General features: G+C 39.4%; 1 protein-coding gene across 4 annotated transcripts; it reads right to left on the bottom strand.

The window, feature by feature from the left end:
- Positions 1 to 597: 597 nt before the first annotated feature.
- NDP (NDP, norrin cystine knot growth factor) lies at positions 598 to 24,340 on the bottom strand. 4 transcript variants are annotated; one of them, XM_019529062.1, is made up of 5 exons: positions 23,936 to 24,340; positions 22,810 to 22,943; positions 11,894 to 11,954; positions 10,828 to 11,182; positions 598 to 3,266 (listed from the first exon to the last, which is right to left on the bottom strand). In XM_019529062.1, exons 4-5 carry the CDS (start codon positions 10,999 to 11,001, stop codon positions 3,039 to 3,041), a joined length of 402 nt encoding a protein of 133 aa, XP_019384607.1. In that variant the 5' UTR covers positions 11,002 to 11,182; positions 11,894 to 11,954; positions 22,810 to 22,943; positions 23,936 to 24,340; the 3' UTR covers positions 598 to 3,038. The 4 variants fall into 4 exon arrangements, with proteins under 4 accessions (XP_019384607.1, XP_019384609.1, XP_019384608.1 ...); XM_019529064.1 differs by lacking the exon at positions 11,894 to 11,954; XM_019529063.1 differs by lacking the exon at positions 22,810 to 22,943.
- Positions 24,341 to 24,682: the final 342 nt, after the last annotated feature.

Here is a 24,682-nt window from a genome sequence, read left to right as displayed (position 1 = left end):
AATTTTTGCCTGACAACATACATTGATGTCAGAAGAAAGAGATGACTTCACTTCAGAATCAAATATAAAGGGAAAGAACCAACAGTGTGAAAGAGAAAGCTTTTGTTAAAATGCAGCTATCTTCTGAGAGACCAAATTTAGCAAGAATAGCTCTTACTTTGTGACAGGAAAGGGATGTGAGAATAAATACAGTACCACCAGAGTTTCTTTCTCCCTATAATCTGTTTTTTTTCTAAATTGCTTGTGGCATCCAAATCTTTCTTTTAATTCCCCCTATTCTCTTACCAAAGAGAGAGTGTGACAGCACAAGAAAGCTCTCTTGGGCATCATTCTCCATTCTTGTCCTACTTTGCTTGAGATGTTGGTTATTACCCAATAAAAACTCCCAGGGGTCAATTGCCAGCCTGTATCAATTACATATCTCCATTGAATACATCTGGCAGCTTACACTGGCTGCAGATCTGCCTCTAGATGTTATATGGCGGAAGGTTGCCCTTAAACACTTTCTATTGCTTTGGTTCGTTAAATTATTCACTAAAGAATTACTTGAGCGTGCATCATCGTTTCTTTACAAAGTATGGAGACAGAGTCTATTTGGACATGATGATATTAATTTATTGAAAGTAACACCAGAAAGTTTTTATGGGCAACCCTTATACTTTTGATAATTAATGTTTAAATAATTAAGAGAATTGTCTGTAATCAATAGAGGACATGTTCTTCTTTTAGATAAAAGAGACCTCTAGAATATCGACTTGAACCGTAATAAAAAAGGCACAGACAAATGTTCTTTGGTATAAATTAATGAAGTGATAATGGTCAGTATACTCTCATTTCTCTCTCTCTCATGCTCAAACCATTCACCAGACATGAAATGCATGACAGTCAGAATGAAACAATGAATGATGTCCAATGATTTCATTGTAGTTGTTCAGTCATGGCACTGGCATTTTAACATGAGCTCTATACCTTACAACAATTTGATTGACTCTTTCTTGTTTGTCCACGGAAGATTTCTCATTTGGAACTGGCCAACAATGGTAAGACATTATCCTGCTGACAGAAGCTATTCCTTTCAGTCAATGGGGCCCCTCACCAACCAGGGCTTATACGTGCATTTAACCCAGTTAGGTTTTTTGTTCGACTGAGTGACATCCTGCTCCAGAATTCAGCTGAGGAGAGCTGTCTATGTTTCCTTCTTGTTTTCATTCCCCATATTACTCATGGGGAGGAAGTGACAAAGGATTTTGACTCTGCCTAGCTGCCTATAGTAATGCCTATCTATAACATAATTGTTCCCTTCCAAGTTTTAGGGTGCTACTCCTGTACATCAGATAAGTAGAACCTGTGTACTCCTTGAGCATGCTCAATGGAAACTGTATGAGCTCACTGTCAAAATCTTAGTCCCTATTTATGACAATTTTCCAAGATAGGTTAGATACCACTCAATAGCTGGGATGAATGTTGGGCTTGTCTACCCACTCCCCTGTTCCTCCACTGCCCCTCCTGTTCATCACTGTTCAGGAGACTTACTCCAGCGTACTATTGAAGTAACTATTGAACTTAAACAATATTCCATATGGTTATAGAGGGGAGAGCCTCAACCTGGACTGAATCTGGCATTCAGTGCCCTGAGAGATGCTCCTGTGAGAGCCCTCTATTTCTCTTTTGACTCCATGACTTTCCTATATAGAACAGCTTAGAAAAGTATTCTATAGCAGGGTGACTCCTTTATTGATTAGATCATCCTTAAGAGACATTAATGCTCATATCAGCTAATACAGCTTCCAGGTCATAGGTGGCTTTGAATATTGGTTGTTCAACTGGACCTTCCAAAAGCTGTGTGTTTCAGAGCAGGGCCAGGCTCTAAGCATAAATAAAGCAATGTGTAGTTTGGAGTCTCTGGTTTTTTAAACCCTAATGTCACATGCAATCAGTCACTCTAAAGCTAGCCCTATTTCCTTCTACAGCAATGGTCCTAGAAGGAAAGACTATTTTTGGCCTGATCTTTTTACTGGAGAGAAGCAGTCCTCTAGGTAGGATGCACAACGTCAACTTAGTGAGACTGAGGACAGGTCAGTTAATTTCCCTGTAACTTAGATTCCCTATTTTTAAAAGAGGGATTAGTGATACTTTACTTATGCTGGTGATATTCTGAGATCTAAGAATGAAAGTTAGTACTATGTATGATTGTTGTTATCCTGACAGCTTTGGGCTTTATGTAACATAAGGCCAACCATGACTAAGAAAAGACTCCATTCAAAAGTATTGAATTTTAATTTTAAACCTGTGATTAGTTTCCAGTTCTTATATAGTGGCTGTTGTGACATTCACACTTTGAGTAACAATAAATCCTACAATGCTAGCTGAAAAGAGGGATGAACTACATGATCTTTTACTTTGTTAGAGTCATTCAACCATTGAGTTTTGATGCAATACTCATTTCAACTGTCTAGGGCAGGAAAATCCCAACGCTACATTAGATATCAAGTTCACTTTTCAATTATTTATTGTAACTTCAGCTAAACCATCATTAATGTTATCCAGCACTTGGCTGCTGGATCAGTACTGTATAGGCTTTATCAATAGCACAGTTTATTTTGAAGAAAAATGTAAGTAAAAGATGGAGAACAAAATGATAGAATAAGGATGTGTGCGCAGTAATTGAGGTCCATACTCCTCTTGGGCTCTTCTAGAACAGTGTCTCCATCATACTGAGACTCACTGCTCTCTTTCTTTGTCCTTATTGTTCACTGACAGAAAATTAGAATCAGGTCTCTGTGTTTAGAGCAAAAGAAAGGTGAAGTCTGAAAAAATGCCCCTAAAATATCCTCCCAGGGAAAAGAAAGGCTCCTGAAAATAAATCCTTGGGGTTCCAGCACAGACAAGTATGAGAATTTATTTGTTTCCCAAACCATTCTAGCTTGATTAGCCCTGGAAGTTATAACACTGAAATAGTGTCCTCGTAAGAACACCTTGGTGAAGGTTGTCTTTCCGCACATCAGTGTCCCCCTCTCCCTGCTGCAGTGGGTGCATCCCTAGGAGTTGCACTCTTCACAGTGGCAGGAGAGGATGTAGCGGTAGGTGGCGGTAAGCCGCATGCCACCAGAGCAGCGCAATCGCATTGCCTTCAGCTTGGAGGTCTGGGGCCGGCAGCAGTGACAAGTAGAACGGAAAGGCTGCTTCAGGACTGTGCTGAAGGAGACCATTGGCTCAGAGCGTGAAGTCTGACTGCAACGTCCCTCGCAGCGAGCCAGGAGTACCATCTACAAAATGAAACAGAGAATAGTTAGGAAATGTCTTGCAGGTATCACATTTACACCTGATTAATTACTGTGCAATAACTATTACCCTCAGGATTGGTGGGGAGGTGGAATGTTAAAAGGCTCCTCGTCCTGCTTGAAACTCAGACAGGACTAGAAATCTGCTAACAAATTTGGCCCATCTGATGATTTACACTAGCTATAACAACAAGAGTGATATTGAGTGCACATGGATGGATAATGCATTTGTTAATAAATTCTCAGTATTACAGCTATTCTTTTTGCCATGCAGGAATTGACTGATGAGTCATTTTGCACATTGTACCAAGATGGTTTGTGTGTGTAGTCTGCATCATGATCTGTGACTGAACATAGGATTCTGGCATTGGTATCAGATGCAATATTCCTTATTAGTTCTGTGAACTTCATCTCTCTAATGCCTTCCCTCTCAATTTTATCTAAAGAAATGTGAATGTGACATGCTACTAAGGAATCAGCACTTGACATATGTATACAAATACCAGAGCTACTCAATTAACTGTACTTATGTTACATGGCTGCTTCCTAATGTTAACTGTGGTACAGTCTTCGCTGCCCAGCAGTAGTCATATATGGTAGCACTTTCTCCATTTCTTCCAAAGACAAAACAAGACTTGTCTATCTTCAGTGAACATAATTAAAATATCATTCTTCTGCAAGCTTAAATCTAGAATGAGAATCAGAGTTCTTTCACCTCTCTCTGCTTCCTTACGTATGTGGCACTTGAGGGTTTTTTAGATGACAGAAAGGTGCTTTTAAAAATGGCATAGGTAGCTAACTCCAAAGTTAGCTGATTTAGTCTGAAACTCCCATTTAAAACCTCAGGTAGATACAGTATTTAATATCTGCAAAACACTGTAGAAACTTTAAAGACATTCAATATTCCCTGTATGTATATATGTGGTTTGAAGGGATGTTTCAAGTATCATTATTTAACTCAAGTTAGCTAACCTGGTTTTAAAATACAACTTCCTTTGTGTTTAGCCAAATCTAAACAGTCCTAGCAGAGCCTTGATTTCTCGCCACTGCTGTACAGCAGGTTCTTTGGAAAGGATATACATGGCTTATCTCCATCTTTATTTGTTTCTTGGTATGTAAGATGTCCATGTCTACTCATGGCTCATCTGGTGGAGGAAGAGAAGGCACAGGAAGACTTCAAAACTTTTAGGAAAACTCAGTGATAAGCTTTCAAATTCAGCAGAGAGTTTAGATTGTAAGCAGACACTTTCAAGGAGATCTTTTTGTAGACATGGTCTATAAATATGAGAATTAGGATTATCCATAGTATTTCTAAAGTGTGCATTTCTCATAGTTGTCCTCAAAAGCCGGCTGTAATGACATCCTGCTCTATTAACTAGAAATATTACATCTTATCCAACCAAAAGTTTTGACCTGCTTGGGCAGTTTTGACTTCAGGACTTGAATTTCAGGAAGCTGAGGGTCAGCGTCTAAAAGCAGTCGTTAAACCATATTAACACTGTGTGTGGTCTGACTTGGGACTAAAGTTAATCCCAAGTCAGTCCACACACACAGTGTTACTGCACAGTAGAGTGTCTGTGCAGTAACCAACCAGGTGCAAATTTGATATTACCTTTCTTCTATGCCACCTGGACTATTATTGCAGAAAAGATTGTTGAGGCCGATACAACATATTTCAGCTGCAAAATTACAAAATAGGCTGCATGAAGAATTGTCTTGTAAAGTATAACTGTAATGGTTGGTGACCTTCACTCATTTCTACCCCCAAAATGTATCACCCGTTTCTATACCTAAACTTGCAGGTTTTGCAAAAAAGCAACATTAAACAATGGAACTGGGGAATGGGACTGGAAGACAGAATAAATGTTATGTGATACAAATACAAGAAGAAAGTTTTGACATGTCAATATCAGCACTTCATAGATTTCTTATTAAAATAGCTTTTTTCACAAAAATAATCAATACTCTCTTTTTTCAGTAAATCCGCATTTAGCTTTTATTATTGTTTACGATAGTACATTTAGCATAATGATTTAAAGACACATTGTGCCAAACTTTGTAGATTATGTTATTGCTGATTTTGCTTAGACAATTAGTTTTGTATCAGTGCATGGTTTATACTCCTAGAGATTACTACATTTTATTATTTTTTAATATTCTCTAAAACTAGGCTGAGTGGGTTTTTTCCCCTGTATCCTATACTTTAGATGACAATGTAAATTTACAAGTGGCACTATAACATGGGTATCATATACATTTGGGAGAAGAGAAAATACTCTGATCTCACCCTGACATGGCCTTTTAAACATTTAGATGTACTAGAAATCATAGAAAATTAAGGCTGGAAGGGACCTCAGGAGGTCATCTAGTCCAACCTCCTGCTCAAAGCAGGACCATCTCCACCTAGATCATCCCACCCAAGGCTTTGTCTACCTGGGTCTTAAAAACCTCCAAGGATGGAGATTCCCCTGTTCGAGTGTTTTACTACCCTCCTAGTGAGAGAATTCTTCCTAATATCTAACCTAAACTTCTCTTGCTGAAACTTGAGACCATTGCTCCTTGTTCTGTCAGCTGCCACTACTGAGAACAGTCTAGCTCTTTTAAACCCCACTGCAGGTAGCTGAAGGTTGCTATTAAGTCCCCTCTCACTTTTCTCTTCTCTAGACTAAATAAGCCCAATTCCCTCAGCCTGCCCTCATCAGTCATGTCCCCAGCCCCGTCAACATTTTTGTTGCCCTCCGCTGGAATCTCTACAATTTATCTACATCCTTCCTGTAGTGGAGGCCAACCTGAGTTTTTCAGGTTGGCCCACAAAGAACTCAGGTTATTTGGGCTAACCTGAGTTCTTCAACATAACTTAACCTCCTCTACATAAATCCAGAACAGTACCAGTATATGTTGGCAAGTGTGCAAATGAGCTGGAAATAGCATGCACTTCAAAAGCTTTGCTTTGCCATTTAATCAATTGCTGCAGCTGTTTATTGCATCGTATACTATGGTGCAATAGAGATTATCACCTAAACAATTAGTAGTGATATGATGGCATAGCACAGTAATAGAGTAAGTGTATATATAGTAAAAATATGTGGGTATTTTATAACCTGATATCCAGCCTTCCAACCCCCACTTCTTTTCCACACAAAACCATGTACATGTCACATTGTAATGCTATTCCCGGAAGTACAGTACTATTTTCCTAATGCTATATAGGAACAATGGAGAGGATTAGGATTGCTCCTGTGTACAGTTAATGGAACAACTGAGCAACCATGGGTGCAGACGGAAGTGCAGCTCCCCACTGTAACAGAACGCTTTGCAGGAAGTGCTCTGAGTTACAACAATTGCCTGGAACAAACAGAAGTTCACTTAATTTCAGGAGCCAGGGGAATCTAGCTGTTGTCCAGGAGCCTGCAGCCAGTTTCCCTTACTGATGGCCCCTCCTCTCTCCCAGACTGTCCCTGTTTCAGAATGCAAGGGAGGAAAGGGAGCTAGTTTTAGGGGTTCCCCAGTCAGCTCTGGAGGGTGGGGTGGGTGAATTGGAGTGTCATCCCTCTGTCCCCCTGTCCCCCTGGTCTCCAATAAGTGCCATAAGTGCCAATATTGTAATACTGTAAATTCAGGAAGCATTGGGCACATAAGCACATTTTAGTTAATGAACATTAAATCTAGTACCTCCATTAGTTAATGCTCATTAAGACAGGTTAATGCACATTTTCCTAGTATCTCACAATGGGTGTCATAGATGTGTTCTGGGAGCATGTGTGTGCGCATACGCGTGTGTGCAGGGGGTAGGAGATGCTTTAATTAAAGTGGCTCTAAGAGCCGCTACTATTAAAGCACCCAGAGCATCACATGTATCAGTGATCCCACGCTGAAAAATAGCGGCAGGGTCGCTTTAACTAAAGCTCATTGAATAAGCAATGTCTCACTGAATGAGCAACATGACACTGGAGTCTGCTAGAGCTGGTAATTACCATGATCCAGCAGATTCAATTAATCTAGTCCACTCTAATGCACTGTAATTAAAGCACATCAGAGCAGTCTCCCTGCAGGTGTATAGGTGCCCAACAGGGCTTCTATACACCTGCAGGGAGCCTGCTCTGACACCCTGGAAATTCAGCACATTGGAGCAGACTTTATTAATTGAGTCTGCCAGAGCACAGAAATTAATGTGCTGCAGCAGACTCTAGCATCATATGCATCAGCGTCCCTGTGCTGAAAAATGGCAGTGGGGCACTTTGAACTAAAGCTTGTTCAATGTGCTTTAGTTCAAAGTACCCTGATGCCATTTTCCAGGGCAGAGACTCTGATATACATGACACTTGGGCACTTTTAATTAGCACAGCTCACTAATTAAATCAACCCCCAAGCCTCCCATGTAAAAATGCCTACAGTTTAAGTGGCACTTTAATGTACATTAAAATAGGCTAATGTGCATTAAAGTGCACGTTTAAATGCTACCATTGTTTCCTGGAAAATTGAAGAGACATTGCTTTAGAGACCAATAAGACTTAATGACAAAGATGAGATAAAACCTCAGACTGATCAGGGAATTCAATTTATTATGGAAAGAAAGAAATGTTTTCTCTGTCAAAGGAGAATACTGTTTTTCAGACAGGCATGCCTTTCTGTCTCTCTGTGGTATCTTTTTTACATACTGTACAGAATATTAAGTTACTACAGTACTCTGCATTGACTTTTCACCTCTGGAAATCTATGCTAAACATCTGGTAAGAGGGATTTGATTGATCAAGTTGCATTTGGTGCCTAAATTAAAAAAAAAACTTTCTAAGGGAGAGGCAAAGCATTTTTATTAGCATACTGCAGGACACAACCGAGTACCAACCAAGAACAGATGAGAATACCTAAGAAAGATTTTCCCTTTCAGTTTTGTTGCTCTGTAAGCCAGTAGCAAAGATAAGAAAGATCAAGAAAGATCTTTGAAGAACCTCTGAAGAACCATGTGGAAAAGTGGGTGAGCAGGAGGACAAATTCATCACAGAAAAGTTAGGATCAGAATCTTTGGCTCAAATTATCAGGTTATCAGTGAGTTCTACAAAGGAACAAGACAAAGTGTAACTAAGCGATATAGGTAGACTTGGTGATTGGCACATATATAAGAGATATATATGTATTTTTTCATACCAACATATTGATAGGGCACTTCTTTAAATACATTCTCAGTCCAATCTGCAAAAGAGAATCCAATATTGTGCTAGTAGCATACAGTATCTCCAGGATAGAATACAATGTCATTCACCCATCAGCAATATCCTTGAACCCTAACATCTTAACTAGCAAAGCTGGTTGAAGACCTGAAAAAAGTTTTATAGGAAATTTCAAGGTTCTTTCCATTTTTCAGGTCTGAAGTAGAAGTGATTATCAATTTACATGGCACAGGCCTGCATTAAATTGACCTTAAGGGCAGGGTTGGAGCCCCTTCTGTTCATCACCTTTTGTTTGTACTTCGCAGCAACATGAGTATGGTAGTTGCTCTTTGTATTTCTGGCAGCCCTAGTAAAGCCACCCTTTGTTATTGGTTTGGTTTTGTGAGTATGTATGGGAACCCACTGAGGACTATATTCTGAAGGGTGTTAGAGTGTCTACTGTGCTGGTCTCCAGTTGTGTGGTATACCAAGTCTGACAGTCCAACTAGAGCAGGGGTATCAAACATACAGCCTATGGACCGGATCCAGCCCACACAGCCATTCCATCTGGCCTCACAGTAGTCCAGTGGGCTACTGGAAGTTGAGGAGTGTAGCCACGGAGCCATGCCCTGCAACAGAATGTGAGGACCCTGATGGACATTGCCATCAGCAACAGGGGGCGAGTGACAGCTGTGCAGTTATGGGCCCTGGACCTGTGGTGCTGCCTGCTCCCAGACCCATGCTGCCACCTGTTCCCCCATCAGTGGTGCAGCCTGCTCCCCTACCTGCACTGACGCCCACTTCCCCAACCTGTGCTGCCACCTGGTCCACTACCCTCACTGCCACTCAATGCCCAACTCGTACTCTTGCCCAATCCCAGACCTGCACTGTCAATGCCAGACCCACTGCAGCTGCTGGCTCCATGGATCCAGCCCAGGAAGTTGGTTCCAGCTTGAGGCCAGGGATGCATTTGACACCTCTGATCTTGAGGACTGGAACACCACAGCATGCACAGCTCTCCCTCACACTGAGGCCAGCTGCAGTAAAACCAATGTTTCATAAACAGATGCAGCTTTAAATTATGTATGTTGGAGCACTGGATTTTCTTCTGCAGGTGGAAGTGTAATGCCAGAACACCCAAGGAAGAGCTGGAGTATAACTGAGTAAAAACCCAAAGTAATTTGTCTGCAATTAGAGAGGACTGGATTTTTATCTCATACTGGGCATATCTACATGACACTCCTCATCATCTATTACCATTGTGGCATAATATCTGGAACAACAACACTCCAACCCTCATTTTATCTTAAAATTTTAGGATTGAAAATATACTTCTAAAAGGGCTCCACCACCCTGCTTCTCTGGACTTACCACTGACCCAGGAAGCCAGACAGAGAAAACCTGGTGTACTGTCCCACACAAGTGCTTCTAGTGCAGGGGACCCTGGTAGTGCTCAGAAAGTAGTTGAGGCCGTTGGTCTCTGTTGCTTATTTTTTATGTCCCCTTACTGCCTTTCCTGTAACTGTCCGTGAGCAGTGTACTGTCATATTAATCCATAATTCTTTCAGTTTACTGAGATAATTCACCTAGAAAAGCAGAGGACTTTGCTACTGCTACCAGAACTGTTCCAAGTGTCATCTAAATTTCTCCCTATTCATTCAAGCTTAAATCTTGCTGGTTTTTGTTTGGGGGTTTTTTTAGTGTGTGTGTGTGTGTGTGTGTTGGGGTGGGGCAGGTGTCTAAATAAGGTTTTTCAGAATTTTTTTTTTCCTTATTATTATACAGCTCAAGTTTTCACCCCAAACATGGGGCAGGCAAATACACAGGTTTATGTGATCCAGATTAAGACAGTCACCCAAAACAAGAAGTGGATTTCCAATTGTATGCTCTATGGCTTTGGAACGATTTCAACTTCACAGCTAGCCTTTTCTCTGTAATAGGTTGGATCAAAATCCAGGAATCTAGCACAAGTCTCCATAGGTTGAATTTTTTTGGAACAGTTCAAATCTGGCTGTATGGACACACATATATCAACATTTCTTCTTGCCCTACTCCAAATATTATTTTCTAGAGATGGCTTACAAACTGAGGGAGAAGGTTAATCAGACACCTGAAACTCCACTCTTAGAAGCATTGTACAAGCTGCTCATCCTCAACATTGCTCCATTTAAAGTTATTTATTTAATTATAGTGAATAAGTCTCTTATGCAAACAAGAAAGCATCCAACTTTGAGGGAGTTATAACCTAGTTACATTTGCTAGCAATAATTTGATATAGCAGCAAATAATATTTTTTTGCTAGCAATAGTTTGATATAGTGGCAAATAAACAAAACAGTTTGTTTCACACACATTCTTGGCAACAATGTCCCAGCCCCAGTGGTTTTAACTGGCACATACCTTAGAGCTGCACTTGTACAATGGATGACTGATCGAATCGACATAATGGTGCCTCATACAGCGACCTGGGTCAGAGTCAATCATGAATGAACTGTCTGTTTTACTGTCTGTGTCTCCCATTATTGCCAGAAGGGATAACATGGAAATGGAAGCTGCCAGTACATGATTTCCCATTGTTGAAGAACTTCTCAGTAATAACAGCAGAGGGAGTTAAAGTATTAAAATACCGCCAAACAACAAAATCCAGCTCCTTTGAAATACATTGAAAAATCTGGTTTAAATCTCTTGGTTGTCATTGTTCTTTTTGAGTTAGAGTTTGCTGAAGTTGTAATCCATCACAGACTCTCTTCCATAGCTGGAATAAAAACAATATAAATTACAATCTTGACCAAAAAGAGCTCTTGAGAAAAACAGACATAAATAATAACAAGGCTCTTAGGATTTGTCTTAGCCAAAATACACTCACTGAGTGAACATCATTCCCACAGTAGGTACAGTATATGGGATTAGGAAAGAGGAGGTCAAGGCCTCGTTACTTTAAGCACTGCTCTATCATTCTAATAATGAAGATTTTTGAAATGTTGCATGTGCTGTGATGCCAGTGTTTTTTACTTGATAATATCTCCAGCGGGTACACTTCAACATTGATGATTTGTAGCACATCTGAGGATGTCTGCAAATTAAAAGAATTGCATATTCACTTAAAATACTGCAAGGCATGTTCCAAGGGACTAGGATAAACTATCTTTTTCATTAAAGATGGAATTTCTGGATCAGGTAACAAGTGAGAATGGATTTGGTGGTCTCATCCCAATCTCTAGTGGTTGTATATCTCTATCACCAAGACATCACACAGTTTGAAACAAAGGACAGCCTCTGCTCAGAAGAGGCCTGTTAATCAAATGGAAGGGCAAGCCAAGGTGAGGTACATTAGAAGTGTGCTCACTAAGGATATGTGCAGAGCACCTAGCCGCATTTATTTTATCTCCAACTAGTGGTCTCAGTACCTCACTTTCTTGAATACCAGTCACCCACAGAAAGGTTTACAATGACAATTTTGACACACCTGCTCATCATCTTGCACTTCCTGAATTTCCTTCTCTCCATCATTAATGAAAGGGCAGGACCTGAAAAAAATATATTATATACCATAATATGCAAGTACATCCCAGTTAGCCACTGCAAGTACAAATTTGCAGATGAAGTCACACGGATTGCCACATTAGTCATCTGGATTTCAGGTGCACATTAGAAACTGCGAGGGGTCCCAAGGATGAAGGAATATCAAGCAGCCATCACAACTGGAACTCTGCTCCAACAAGGAAAGTACTGCACTTCCCTAACTGTCTTTATCACAATCCCTTGATAGCGCTGTTATGAAGATACATGGCCTTAAACTGGCCATGTATGATTTTATATTCACTACTAACAGATGCAGTTTGAGAGAACTGTAAATTACTGACCTAAACATAACGTTAGAAGGCAAAGTAACATGTTAAGCACAGCTGAAAAGTAGATTAACTTGCTGAACATGCATAGCAAACTTATGATAACATATATTTAATACAAACAAAGTTGATGCTTATTTTAAAAGATGATGCACAGTTTTATTGACAAACATAAGCTCCCTTCACTGATGTCTTCTGCTTTGCTGGCAATATTTTATACAGACTGCTTTCATCTCTAATGTGGACTACAGTGAAGAGGCCTCAGAATGCCATAACCTAGTGGTTTGTATCTAGCCTTATACCTTGCTTTCAGACTTTGGTAAGACAAAAAGGAAAGTACAGATGAGCAGTAAGCTCTTCCTCAGTTAATACAAGTTTGGACTGAACATTTTTTAGGAAGAATCTTGATATTAAGGAGTTTTCGCATTGGAAGAAATGTAATTCATGATGTAAAAAATAGTAGTCATATTATTTTTGTATTAGAGGTAAGAAAATAATGTTTCTTGAGTTTCAGAGTACTATCTACTTGCTAACAGGGAAAGAAAATGTAAACTTGTATGTTACAGATGGTAAACCCTTCCTTGATTTGGGCTATTGCCTTGATGTTTCCCAAACAAATGTTTTTCAGCTATAGAGAAATTATACTGAAAAGGAGGTATTGTACATAAAAGGTCAAAATTTAAAAAAACCTGAGGTATTTAGGAACTCAGAACTAGTTATGAACTCTCCTAGTGGTGTCAATGAAATAGTCTTCTACAATGTATCAGGCTATGACAGAAATTCTCCACCCAAAGAAATCAAGCTGATCTCTGTAAAGAATAGGATTGTTAGTTATTAGCTATATAAAATATTGTTAGTTAGTAGCTATAGCTCAGCCTTTTTCCTTCCATCTCATCTCTCCTTTATAAAATATCTGACCAATTGAGCATTCTTGTCAGTCTCTCTCTGACATAATTAATTAGTACTACCCACCCAGAAATTCCCCCTTCTTCAAAATACATTTCTCTCTAATGCAAACTCCAGTTCATAGCCCCAGTAATTATATGCTTAGAGATTCTCAGTTTCTGTTTTATGTCTCTCAACATATATTTCCTCTCTAAAATCGGTTTCTTGTATCTTCAAATACATTTGCCTAGTAACTAGTCGAAATGAACAGAGCTAGGTGCATTCTGAAGTTTTGGCTTGCTTTCATCTTATCTTTAAGTAATTTTTAAGAAATGGAGGACATAGAGACGGATTAATGAAATTGCCTCTCATTGTAAACTAGTGTCATATAAAGGAACAAGGTTGGACGGGAGAAATAGGTTTGCCTCTCATTTCCTGTCCCCATAAGTATACCATGGAATCCGTGAAAAGGTAACATGGCTTCTCAGGTTCTAACACTGTAAGGGCATTATACTGAGAAAAGACTGCGCTAGCATGTGCTGCTCTCAGACGGTTACTTTACATGTTTTGGGGTACAAGGCATGTGCAATGGGTGAGCATGCATCACAGCAGTGTTTGCCAATCTGATCTGAAAATGTTGTAGACAAGCCCTAAGAGTAGGAAGAGGGAAGAGACTAACTTATAGGGTCTTGGCAATATATCTCCAATAAGACAAAAGGACAGAATCAAAATCTTGCACTTCATCAGCTGAGACAGATCTTAAATAAAAACATAGACTACATTTTCAAAAATGTGTGTTTAGTTGTCTGCACATAAAGTAGCAATCTAAATTTGAATGTAGAAGTACAATGACTGCACACACAGTCACGATAATTGCACATATAAACAACTTCTTATTTATCTATGCAGTTGCATGGACACTTTTTTAATGTGTGTATGTATATATTTTTGTATATATGTATGCAACTGCACAGATAAATAAGTTATTTATACATGCAATTACTATGATTTTGTGCGTGTGTGCAATCATGGTACCTCTAGGTTCAAACTCAACTTGCTAGTATTTATGAAGACACCTGAACACACACGAGCTGTTTGGAAAATGGATTTGGTCTGAATGGAACTTATAGGCATTTAGAAATTACTTTCTATTCCAGATCAAAATGAAAAATCAAAATGTTAAAAATCTTACATAATAAAACATTCTGAAAAAGGTTCAGTTCAGAAACATCAAATTGATTCAACACATAAAATGTTCTTTTTCATTTGCAACTCACATTCTAAAAAGATGTATTCCATTTGAAACTGACATCCCAAAATAAAAAAAATGTGCATTCCCTTCAACATATTGTCCATAATGAAACGTTGATGATTCATTTCTCCTGATCAGAAAATTTGGGAGGGGGGGACATGACAAAATTCTCACATGGCAAAAATTCTATTTAAGTGAAATGCTTGGAGTATGCCTAACTTACACTGGGCACATCTACACAAGTCGCTATGGGGATGTTATTTCTGCGTGTGATGTAGTACTTTCAAAGGAAGTGTGATCCTTTGGAAATACTAAATTATGGCACAAAAACAGCCTGTACTGTGCTGTTTGAGTACAGCATAGTTATTTTTAGCAGCTACTTCGTCACAGCAGTGTGCTATACCAGAGGAGTGCATCACTACCGCAAAGTAGCTGCTGGTTACATGTTGACGCCTGTGGATGCTACATCACCATAGTGCATTGCTACAACTACATAGCATCGTGTGTAGATACACCCACTGAGAGCACTGAGTTTATCTCAGAGATGATGCTGAGGGTGTCTGTCTTATGTGGTCCTAGGTCTTCTATGTGGTTCTCACCCACACAGAAGACCTAGGTTCATGGCCTTCCTCAGCCTGGGGAGACTCATACTTGTATCTCTTACTTCTCAGGACAGTACCGCAACCATTGAGTTATAAAACAGGCTGAGTAATAGCACCCTTCCCCCTCGCTTATTGAAGCAGAGACACTGGGCAGGTGCCAAAAGCCTGCATGAGCTATGGGGCCAGAAAGAGAACAAGCAAAAAGGAGAACACCTTGGTAGCCCTATGAAGAAAGTGACTCCTGGGAAAAAGAAAGTTCTGGGATCATGCCCCTACTCCCAGGAGTGTTTGTGTGTTTTATATTAGAAAGTCATTGGACAAAACCCAGAAATAACTCTTGGAGCAAGGACTAGAACCCTGAATGAATGCCCTTGCTATGGATTCTTTGGCAAGATGGTGTGATTTTATGAGATCTAGAAGAGAATATCCTTTCTTCTGTATAATTTGGAAAGTGCACAAAACTGAGTAATCCTCCGGGAATCTGTAGGAGTTGCAGCTTTTATCTTGCAATATGTGAAGGGAATGAGGCAAGGACTCCTTTATTGGGTAGTTCAGGAGAGTTTTCCATTGTACAGCTAAATTAGTCATGCACATATGTACCACTTGGCTTTTTTTAAGTGTGTATTTTAAAAGCTTGAGAAAACTTCCTGCCAAAGGTAGGTGCAATTCAGTTCATTCAGTGTGTTCTATGTTTTAAAAGCTGCCAAAACACAGCCAGAGAAGCAGTGTATAAATATATAGCTCTGCCTTGCATGTTGTGTATATTTAGTAAACATGATTATTTGGATCCCACCCTTCCCATGTGGTTCCTTCATTTTGTCTTTATTATGTAAACAGGAAAAGACACAATACTGCTCAGCCTTACAGCATTGCAGCTGTAAAAATGTGTCACAAAATTCTTATGACAAAATAATATATGGCTCACTGTGCTTGTTCTCCAAAATGCTGACATGACTATTTTAAAAGATGCTTCGGCAAGTTTACCAAGCCTTAAAAAGTTTAGACCAAAGCGATTAAAGTTTTGGGAAGCTACTCAGATCTGGGTTAGAATGGAAATGTTTATTCATTCTCAACTATAAGTTATTCCTTGCTATATTACTGCAATGAGATGCCTGTTAAACAATCTTATCAAGTAAAATAAACTATACTATTCAGTCCTTTAGGTAAAGTTTGACACTCCTGTGAAAATGACAGCTACATTCATTTGGGTTAGTGAGCCATGAGCCATCTCTACACAATAAACTTACTGGGCCTGGCTACAGTGCCCTCTAACATGTAAACTGTGTAGCTGGGTACTTGCCTTACCAAGGGCAGGCTGATTGGGACTGCGGAGGAGTCACTGCCAGTGTCACCCATGAGCCCTAAAGCAGTGAGCATGCTACTGCGAGCCCCAGTAAGCCTGGCTACCATGTAGACATGACCATCAATCTTCAGAAACTGGAGGGATGGAATTTCCTTCCAATCCAGCAGAAGGGAAGTAGTAGCTCACTACATTCCTATAAGCAGGAAAAATGGTTAGTGCTATTACTCATGTGATGGACCTGCAGAGCAGGCACCTGTCCTATTTTCCCCAGGACATAGCAGCAACAGGACTTTGTTTCTTTCAGCAAGTATCCAAGGAAGATGGACATCATTATATAAGTGTGTTTCCATGAAGATGCCTGTATACTTTAAAACTAGAATACTTTAAAAGAATACTTTAAAAATCCTTTAGAATACTTTAAAAATACTAGTGCAGGGGGGCTGGACCTGATGATCTTGCAAGGTCCCTTCCAGTCCCTAACAGTCTATGAATCTATATTGTGCCCAGTCCTGCCCTCAGTAAAATCAACAAGAGTCCATCCTTCAGTGATCCAGTGACTACTTTTAGTTCAGCCACTAAATGATATTGTTGTTCCATTTGGTTATGCTAGCGTTTGAAATTTCTGTTCCGCCAATTAACTAGAGGTCCAGTCATGGGATCCTAAAAGTCCCTTCAAAATCTGTGCAGTCAAATTTGTAAATGCCTGATGAGATCATAAGGTAGCTGTGTGATATCCAGAGAGAAACAAGTGACTACAGTGGAAGTAAGTTATTCCTAAGGTATTCCTGTTTACAGTTTAAATAGATGTTTCCTCTGCTTGAATCACTGGATTAAACATTTTAAGTTAGACCCTCACCTGTAAACCAGCACATTGGTTTCAAGAGGCTGATACACATTATACCAGCTGAGAATTGGGTCCCACACTGACATATGGTAATTTAGTATAAACATTGGGTAAAGTCCTGGCCTTACTGACGTCAATGGGAGCTTTGCCATTTATTGTAATGGAGCCAAGATTCACCCACTGTATATGAGTTGGTGGAGCTGATTTTCAATTGCGTTAAGACCAGTTCAGCACTGCTCTCCCAGAGGGTATAAATAATTTAAGAATCTCACTTTTAGAAACCTCCATATGAATGAGAATCAGATCAAGCATGATAAGATTCAGCAACTGAATTAAAGAACAACTGCACATTTGATTTTTTAAGCCCTCTGGTTTGGAGTGATTTAAATGATAGGTACATGAAAGCCTTTTGGGCTATTTGAAAATCTGTCTCCATATTTTTAGGGCCTCTGGCAAACATTATACTTAGGATATAATTAACCATTTAAACATGTTTTAAGCAGTATCCCAAACACTAATGCAATTAATTGAGTGATAAAACAAGGAATAATCTCCAAAGTTACTACACAAAATATGTGTAATAACTTTTTGGCTGGTTCCTGTTGTGCCTTAAATTGCACGTGGCCAGGCATCAACTCATCAGGCCTCATAGGGGCATTGCAGTCAAGGTCTTTGGTCTGACCCTGAGGCCGATCAGTGGTCCCAGCTGCAGAAGCACATCAGAGCCCTTGACTCCTATATGCACCTGAGGCTGGGAGCAGGGCTCAGCTGACTGGCTTCCTACTTGCCAGTACAGGGGAAGCCCAGGATCATGATCCCAGGCTCCCCCTGTACAACAGTAGGCCCAGTGGGGATCTGGTCCCCAACCCACACTTGTGCATTAGATCCCATGGCACCTTTAGTTCAAACATCTACCAGGGCCCTAGAGATACCCCTGCTGGGATGTGTTGCCACTATGGCATAGGCATACCCAGAGAACTTGATTCCTGATACTTATAAGCAAGTGTCAGGAAAATAAGAGTATAGGGTAAAAAATAGGGGCAGGAGAAAGGGAAACAGGTTAAATAAAGAGATTTAAATCTGTAGATCTTCTCCTCTAAAGAAGGAAAGCTCATCTTCTAGCAGTACTCAGAGAGTATCATATGGTTCATCCTACCAAACAGCAAGTATAGAATGCTGTGCTTTAAAAACGGGAAGATGTAATGGCTATCATCAAGATTTAAGAAATGTCAAGATTCAGAAACTACAAATGCCATGACAATAATGTAAAGAAACCCAAACGCATTGCAATTTCCAGTTCAGTGCTCTTCTAATTTTGTAGTAACAAAATATCAGTGCCTACAAGTGCACTATGGCAAGGTTGCCATACATTAGGACTGAGAAAAAAGCCCATTGAACAGTGTTTACAGAAATATAATACAAAGGTCCAGTGCTGCAAATATATGTGATTGTTCATGTGATCAGTCCCATTGAGTTACCGGGATTAACCACATAAGGCAAAGTCCACCTGTTTACCAAATTAAGGCCTAGTGCCCAAAGTAGGCCAAACCTCTGGCAATAGCTCTTGAGCTAGCTGCTCATCACTTCTAAATTTGCAAGAATACTTCCCATCCTTTAACTGCTGGAAGAAAAAGATACAGTGCTTCATGGCTGCAATCTTGAAATGAAAACCAGTTGTAGGTACTATTAGCTGGCACTCTGCCAATAGACAGGGACAGACAGAAATATGGGAAGGTTTTTAATATACTCCCAAAGAAAACCATTGGTAGACAAAGGAGTTGTTGTATTTTTACCCTTTCTCTTTCATGCTGCCAGGAGTCTTTAAATAGATCCTCTAGTGGCTTGTATAGAATAACTCGCATTAGAGCCCAGGAGCTTGTAGAGCTTTGTGATGAAGCCTTAAGTAACATTAATGGAGATATACTAAATTTGTGTTCTCTCTCTAGCCTGTTTTTTTCTTAATTGAATTTCAGGCAGCTTAATGGAGAGTTTAGCAAACGACAAGGGAAGAATATATTTTCATGCCTTTTAGTACAGAAGATCTGAACAGCCATACATCTGGGTGTGAAGCATAATGGGCAAAGCTGAACTTTTCTGACTGGTAATTCTAAACCTTTACTAAGTATCATACTATGCAAGAAACAGGAGAGGCATCTGCTCTTTGAGGGCAATACCTACATTCAAATGTTGATCTTGGGTTGGGTTTGCCTTTGCTTTAGCCTAATACAAATAATGAAAAAAAGACTTCTGACCAGATTCAAAGTCACTTTGGAGCCTGGAGCTGCAAGGGACATGCATTAGAACATGTGTGTACTGTCCATGTTGGAGTAAGTTACCAACAAGTGGGTGCTTTTTGATTCCATGTTAGTTGTTATGATCTTGGACTGGTAACTGAGGTTTGATTTTATTTAAGTTCCCAAAGAACTGGCAAGTGCAGGAACAAAAAGGTAAGTATGATTTTCTATTGTTTCTTATTCAGCAAGTATATCCCTTCCAGTGGTTTCAGCAGGGAGTCATCACACCAAATCCTGTGCTTCTTAATTAAGCTTATAGTTTGGCAGACCTCACATTAGCATCTCTAAGAGCTTGCCTGAAGGAACAAACAGTGATAAAGGATGTCAAAATTTGGCCCATGAGAGCAACTCAGGTATTTTAACAAGAAGCGCCACACTCTTGGGTCCTGTTTAGCTCAACATTCCCACACCTCTGTACATGCCACAACAGCCATGTGAGTGTCAGTGTCATGGCATACTTAACCTTTGCCAAACCAGAGCCCAGGCAGTGCCTCCAATCTTAAACTCATACATCTTAAAGGGCAACATAACCAGCGCTGCCTTCTACGTTGCCATATTTGTCATAGTTTACAGCTCAGCCATAATAACCATGAAAATCTCATCAGCAGAAACAAAACATGAACACGGAGAATCTTGATATAGTGGAATTCTGAATAGCTGTGTTTCCCCTATAACAATGTACCCGATAGACAATCAGTGTGTTACCAGAGGAAACGCTATGTTCCCTTTAATATAAAGGGTCTTTAGTCTGATATGCCCTGCACTTGATCCTAGTAAATAGGATGAAAGCGGATGGTGTTTGGAAGTGGCACTGCCAGTGCTACCCCAATTCTATTCTGAATTAGATTACATGAAAAAAGAAAGAATATATAGACTACCAGCTGCTCAAAGGCTTACTCCAACCTTGCTTTTATTGTTCTGCTAAGTTAGAGGTGGGGCATCAGAGGGATTCCAAACATTCCATTACTGAGAAACTTTAATATGTTCCACACTGACACATATAAAAAGGAAATAACAGCTGATCATCATCAGGCCAGGCAACAGCATCTCTTCATATGCATGTCCAGAATTGTGGGAAATTAAAATATGCCACTTGCCCACAGAGAGTCATGGAAATGAGCTAATTTGACTACAGCTAAACATTTATCCTGGAATTAACTTGAGTTACAATGCAACAAGCATCCAATGGAAAGCCATCACAAGTTATATGAAATCACAAATGGTAAGGAGAAGATGAATTAGGCACTGCTATTCACCCTCTTTTGAGATAGGAGAATAAAGAGATAGTCAATGAAACTGAAAGGCAGCAAATTTAAAATCGATGAAAGGACACATATTTTTACATAATGAACAATAGCTCTACTACTCAGTTCCACAGAATAGCACTGAGGCTTCAAGAAAGGCTTAGATTTTTTCTGTCTGAAGGATATGAACCTCTAGAGTTACAACAAAGGCATTTTTGGAAAAGTTTGGAGAAAGATTAGAAACCCTCATGCTTCAGGGCATATGCCAACTTTTTAAGTCAGTGGCATAGGGATACATTTTCTGGTACATAGGTTATTTGATAACGGCCTATTAGAGGGATTTTGGTATCTCTCTGTGAAGTGGCTTATTCAAGCTGCTGATGAGGGCAGAGCACTCAGTTAAATGGGCCAGCAGTCCATGCCAATATAGCAGTTCCTATGTTCCTGAAACAATAGTTCTAATTATCTTCTGAGGTGAAGTGCAGAGTCTGAAAGGTGTGGGGATTTTTAATGAGGTTAGTTTTGCTTTTTGTTTTTAAAATATGCTCTAACATTTGGATAAAAAGATGTCTTGGTGGCTTGACATCAGCCCAATCTGGCAGGCTTTTCTCAGGGTTGTCTAGATCTAGGAATAACCTCTCACTTCCTGGTCGTCTGAAGAGCAGACTGATCAGAGGGGTAATATCGTTGGACCCAGGGGATGTAGTGAACGAAGTTGACTACATAAGCTCTCCTTGTCAAATGATTCATGGAGGATCACTGATGACAGCCTCAGAGAAGGTGTCACAAATCTCTCCCATTTAGGGGAATGCTGTTACCATCTCAGCAATCAAAGCAAGTGAGGATAAACAGGCTTTAAAGCCTCCAGGCACATCTGGGACTCTCTTGGTTAGGCCAACTGCTATTGTGCAAATTGCCCGTGCTTAGATGGCTGCATGACATACCACTGCTATAAACAGTACACAGACCAAGCTGGTCTGCTCATCAGGCATGGGTAATCTACATACATGCATCTGCTTAAAAATAGGTGGTGTAAAAAATTGCATCTAAAGATGTAGGACTCACAGGCAACGGCTTAAATAATGATTCCATAATAAGAATATCTGGCCAAACTCCACTGATAAATGTTTTAATTCTAATAAAAATACATTTTCACAAAGTAAACTTACAACGACAAATACCTGTTTTATCCCCTTTATGTTTTAAAACCAAGTTAGTCTGAACATGCTTAGTAAGATAGTTGTACCGGAAATAAGATTTCATAATTCCAGCAGGAGGAGGTCAACTTTTATGTCATTTGAGTTTAGATTGCAAAGTTCTGATTCAAACTGGTAAGCCATGGAATTGCTCATGTACATAACTGCTTGCTAGCATGAATAAGATCTCACTATCTGTGCAAAAGTGAGTACTGCTAACAAATTCAAAAGAAAAAAAATGAGATCCTGTGAAAACAAGATGTTCTTTTAAGTTGGGACAGATAACAGAATCATGCCTGTTATACCTACGTGTAGTAACTCTACCAACCATCTGGGCTGCTTCCACTAGGAAATCATTTTAAAACACAGCACTGGTATGAAGAGAATTGTACTCACTGCAATTTTAAATGATCACTTTGATTGTTCCTTTCAGTTCTAGTACATGGTGTCCCTTCCATGCTCCCATTATGACAGGTTGTGTTATGAAGTTATACAAAATTGCTGATAACACTTAGCATTTTTATTGCAATTTTTGTCTTCAAAGAGCAGTACAAACATCAGCAAATTAACCTTCATGGCATCCCTGTGAGGTAGGAATAATAAGTACTGACTCTTAGACTATTTTTTAAGGAAAAGAAAACTGTGGTAGTTGTTTAAATAAACTTCAGAATGACTATTAGAATTCTGGCTCCTAGTCTCAAGCAATAAGCACCAGACTGTTGATTTGAAAATTTTAAAAAATTAAAAAGTAAAATGTTTTTGCACTCACTCTTTTACTGCTGATCTGCTACATCAATTCTAGATCATTTCATTAATACATTTAAAATTAGTTTGAGATATGTTTTTAACTGTCCTTCTGTTTTTTATTATTGCTATTTAAGCAACACATTTTAGCTTTTACAGGAATGACTCACCTGAATCTCAGTAGATACATGGTTCTGTCTTCTTTAATTAAGTTCTTATGAGGTTTTATCCATTACAATGAATTCCAGTTATACTGTACTCTGATACATTATCATTCAGTTCACAGTCATACTCTTCTTTTGTTCTACACACATAAAAAACAGTTATGTTCATGCCTCTTGCAGAGATACTCTTTTTAAAGTGAAATGTTATCCTGGAAAACAATGATTTCAGGGGATTGAAAGATTCCTTATGTTCTTCTGCAAATGTTTCAGGGTCTTGCAGATTGCAGAAGAAAGCAGTGCCCTGCCTGAGCATCCTCCAGTTTGATCTACTGACCGCATATCCACATCGCATTGTTTGTTGTGCTGTGGGGGTAAGCTAACCGCTAAATATACCCCTCAATGCTAATGCCAAGACAAACACTGTGGGTTTCCTCAGAGTTTTTAGCCAATCAAAGACATACATTAAATCCATTCTAATCCATAACTAGTTTGGTTCAGTCCCTGGTAAAGCTTCCCAGAAGTTTCAACAAATAATAATGTGCAAGTTAAAAGTGCCCCTGCAAAGCATGACACACATAGCTAGAAATAAATATTGCCTATTGTTTCAAATTATTCCAAGCACTCCAGCAGATGACTGGCAAGAGATCAGCATACATAAGTAGTAATAAAAGTAAACAGTTCCATTTTAAACGAGCAGGCTTGCCTGTCTTCATAGAGCCTTATTGTAATAGGACAAAGACAGTGCTGGGGATACTATAGTTCTTTCTGTGAATTCAGGACAGAATCCAGTGCTTCCATTCACCCCAAATTCTTACAACTGAGTGCCAAGTCACAGAAAGAAGCCCAGCACATTCCCAAAAGAAAAGTACTTCACTGTTTTATTCAGAGCCATTGTATATGTTACCTATTTACTTTCTGGTGCTTTCATATGCATCCTCATACAGACACATAAGCAAAGAAATAATGATGATAAGAAGATGCAGGCAGTAGAACTGAAGTATATTTTAAGTGAATACACTTTAACTTAAAATATGATAGATGAAGAATGTGTGTTTGTCAGATGAAGAAAGTAAATGCTCGATTTAAGTATATCTGGAGTATGTTGAAATCTGGTGAAAGGTCTTATGCTTACCTTTGGGAAATGTGCTGCTCCTTCCTTCCCTTACACTCTTCGGAGAGCTAAAAAGAGGTCCTGTTACTTCCAAATGCTTTTGTTCTTCTGTCCTCTGTCACATGGCTTGCCTTTTATATTTGCAACACACAAAAGTTAGGGCTGTTGTTTAAGAGAGAGAGAGAGTGTGAGAGAGGGAGAGAGAATGTCAAATGGAAAAGTGCCATTGCAGTCATATATCAATCAGGCTAGCGGCAGCAGCAGCTCACTGGCAAATGGGAATTCCACAGAAATGTGAAGCTCTTGTTATCTGAGAAATCACTAAACACCACCAGCCAAGCTCCCCTCTGCAGGGACTTCTTATTATTGGAGATGCAGGAAATAGAAGTAAATGTACTTTTTTCTTTTAAATCAGGAGATATATTGTCGTGCCATAAAAGGCAGTGAAGTAAATATCCCGAATGGAATTCCCTCCTCAGATGTTCTGTGTATAAGACAATACAGTCAGTATGAGATGTAAGATGCTTGTGTTGAGTGAATAATTTGCAACTAATAATGTATTTGTATTTGTGCTTGGAAAATAGCCATAAGGCAACTGCAGTTTCTTTGGGCTTATTTATTATTCTTTTTTTCCCTGTTAAATAACGTTGGGGACCTTTTACTCTATAGGCTCCTTCCAGATATTCCAACTTCAAGCTATGTCACTTTATTACAAGTCATCAAACAAGTCACATGGTATTTCTTCTGTTTTGTAATTGGAAGAGTCAG

The sequence above is a fragment of the Crocodylus porosus genome, unplaced genomic scaffold (genome assembly GCF_001723895.1).
Source record: "Crocodylus porosus isolate Cpor-Errol unplaced genomic scaffold, CroPor_comp1, whole genome shotgun sequence".
Lineage (NCBI taxonomy): Eukaryota > Metazoa > Chordata > Crocodylia > Crocodylidae > Crocodylus > Crocodylus porosus.
Note: the sequence above shows the minus strand (reverse complement) of the source record. Positions and strands in the feature narration are given on the sequence as shown.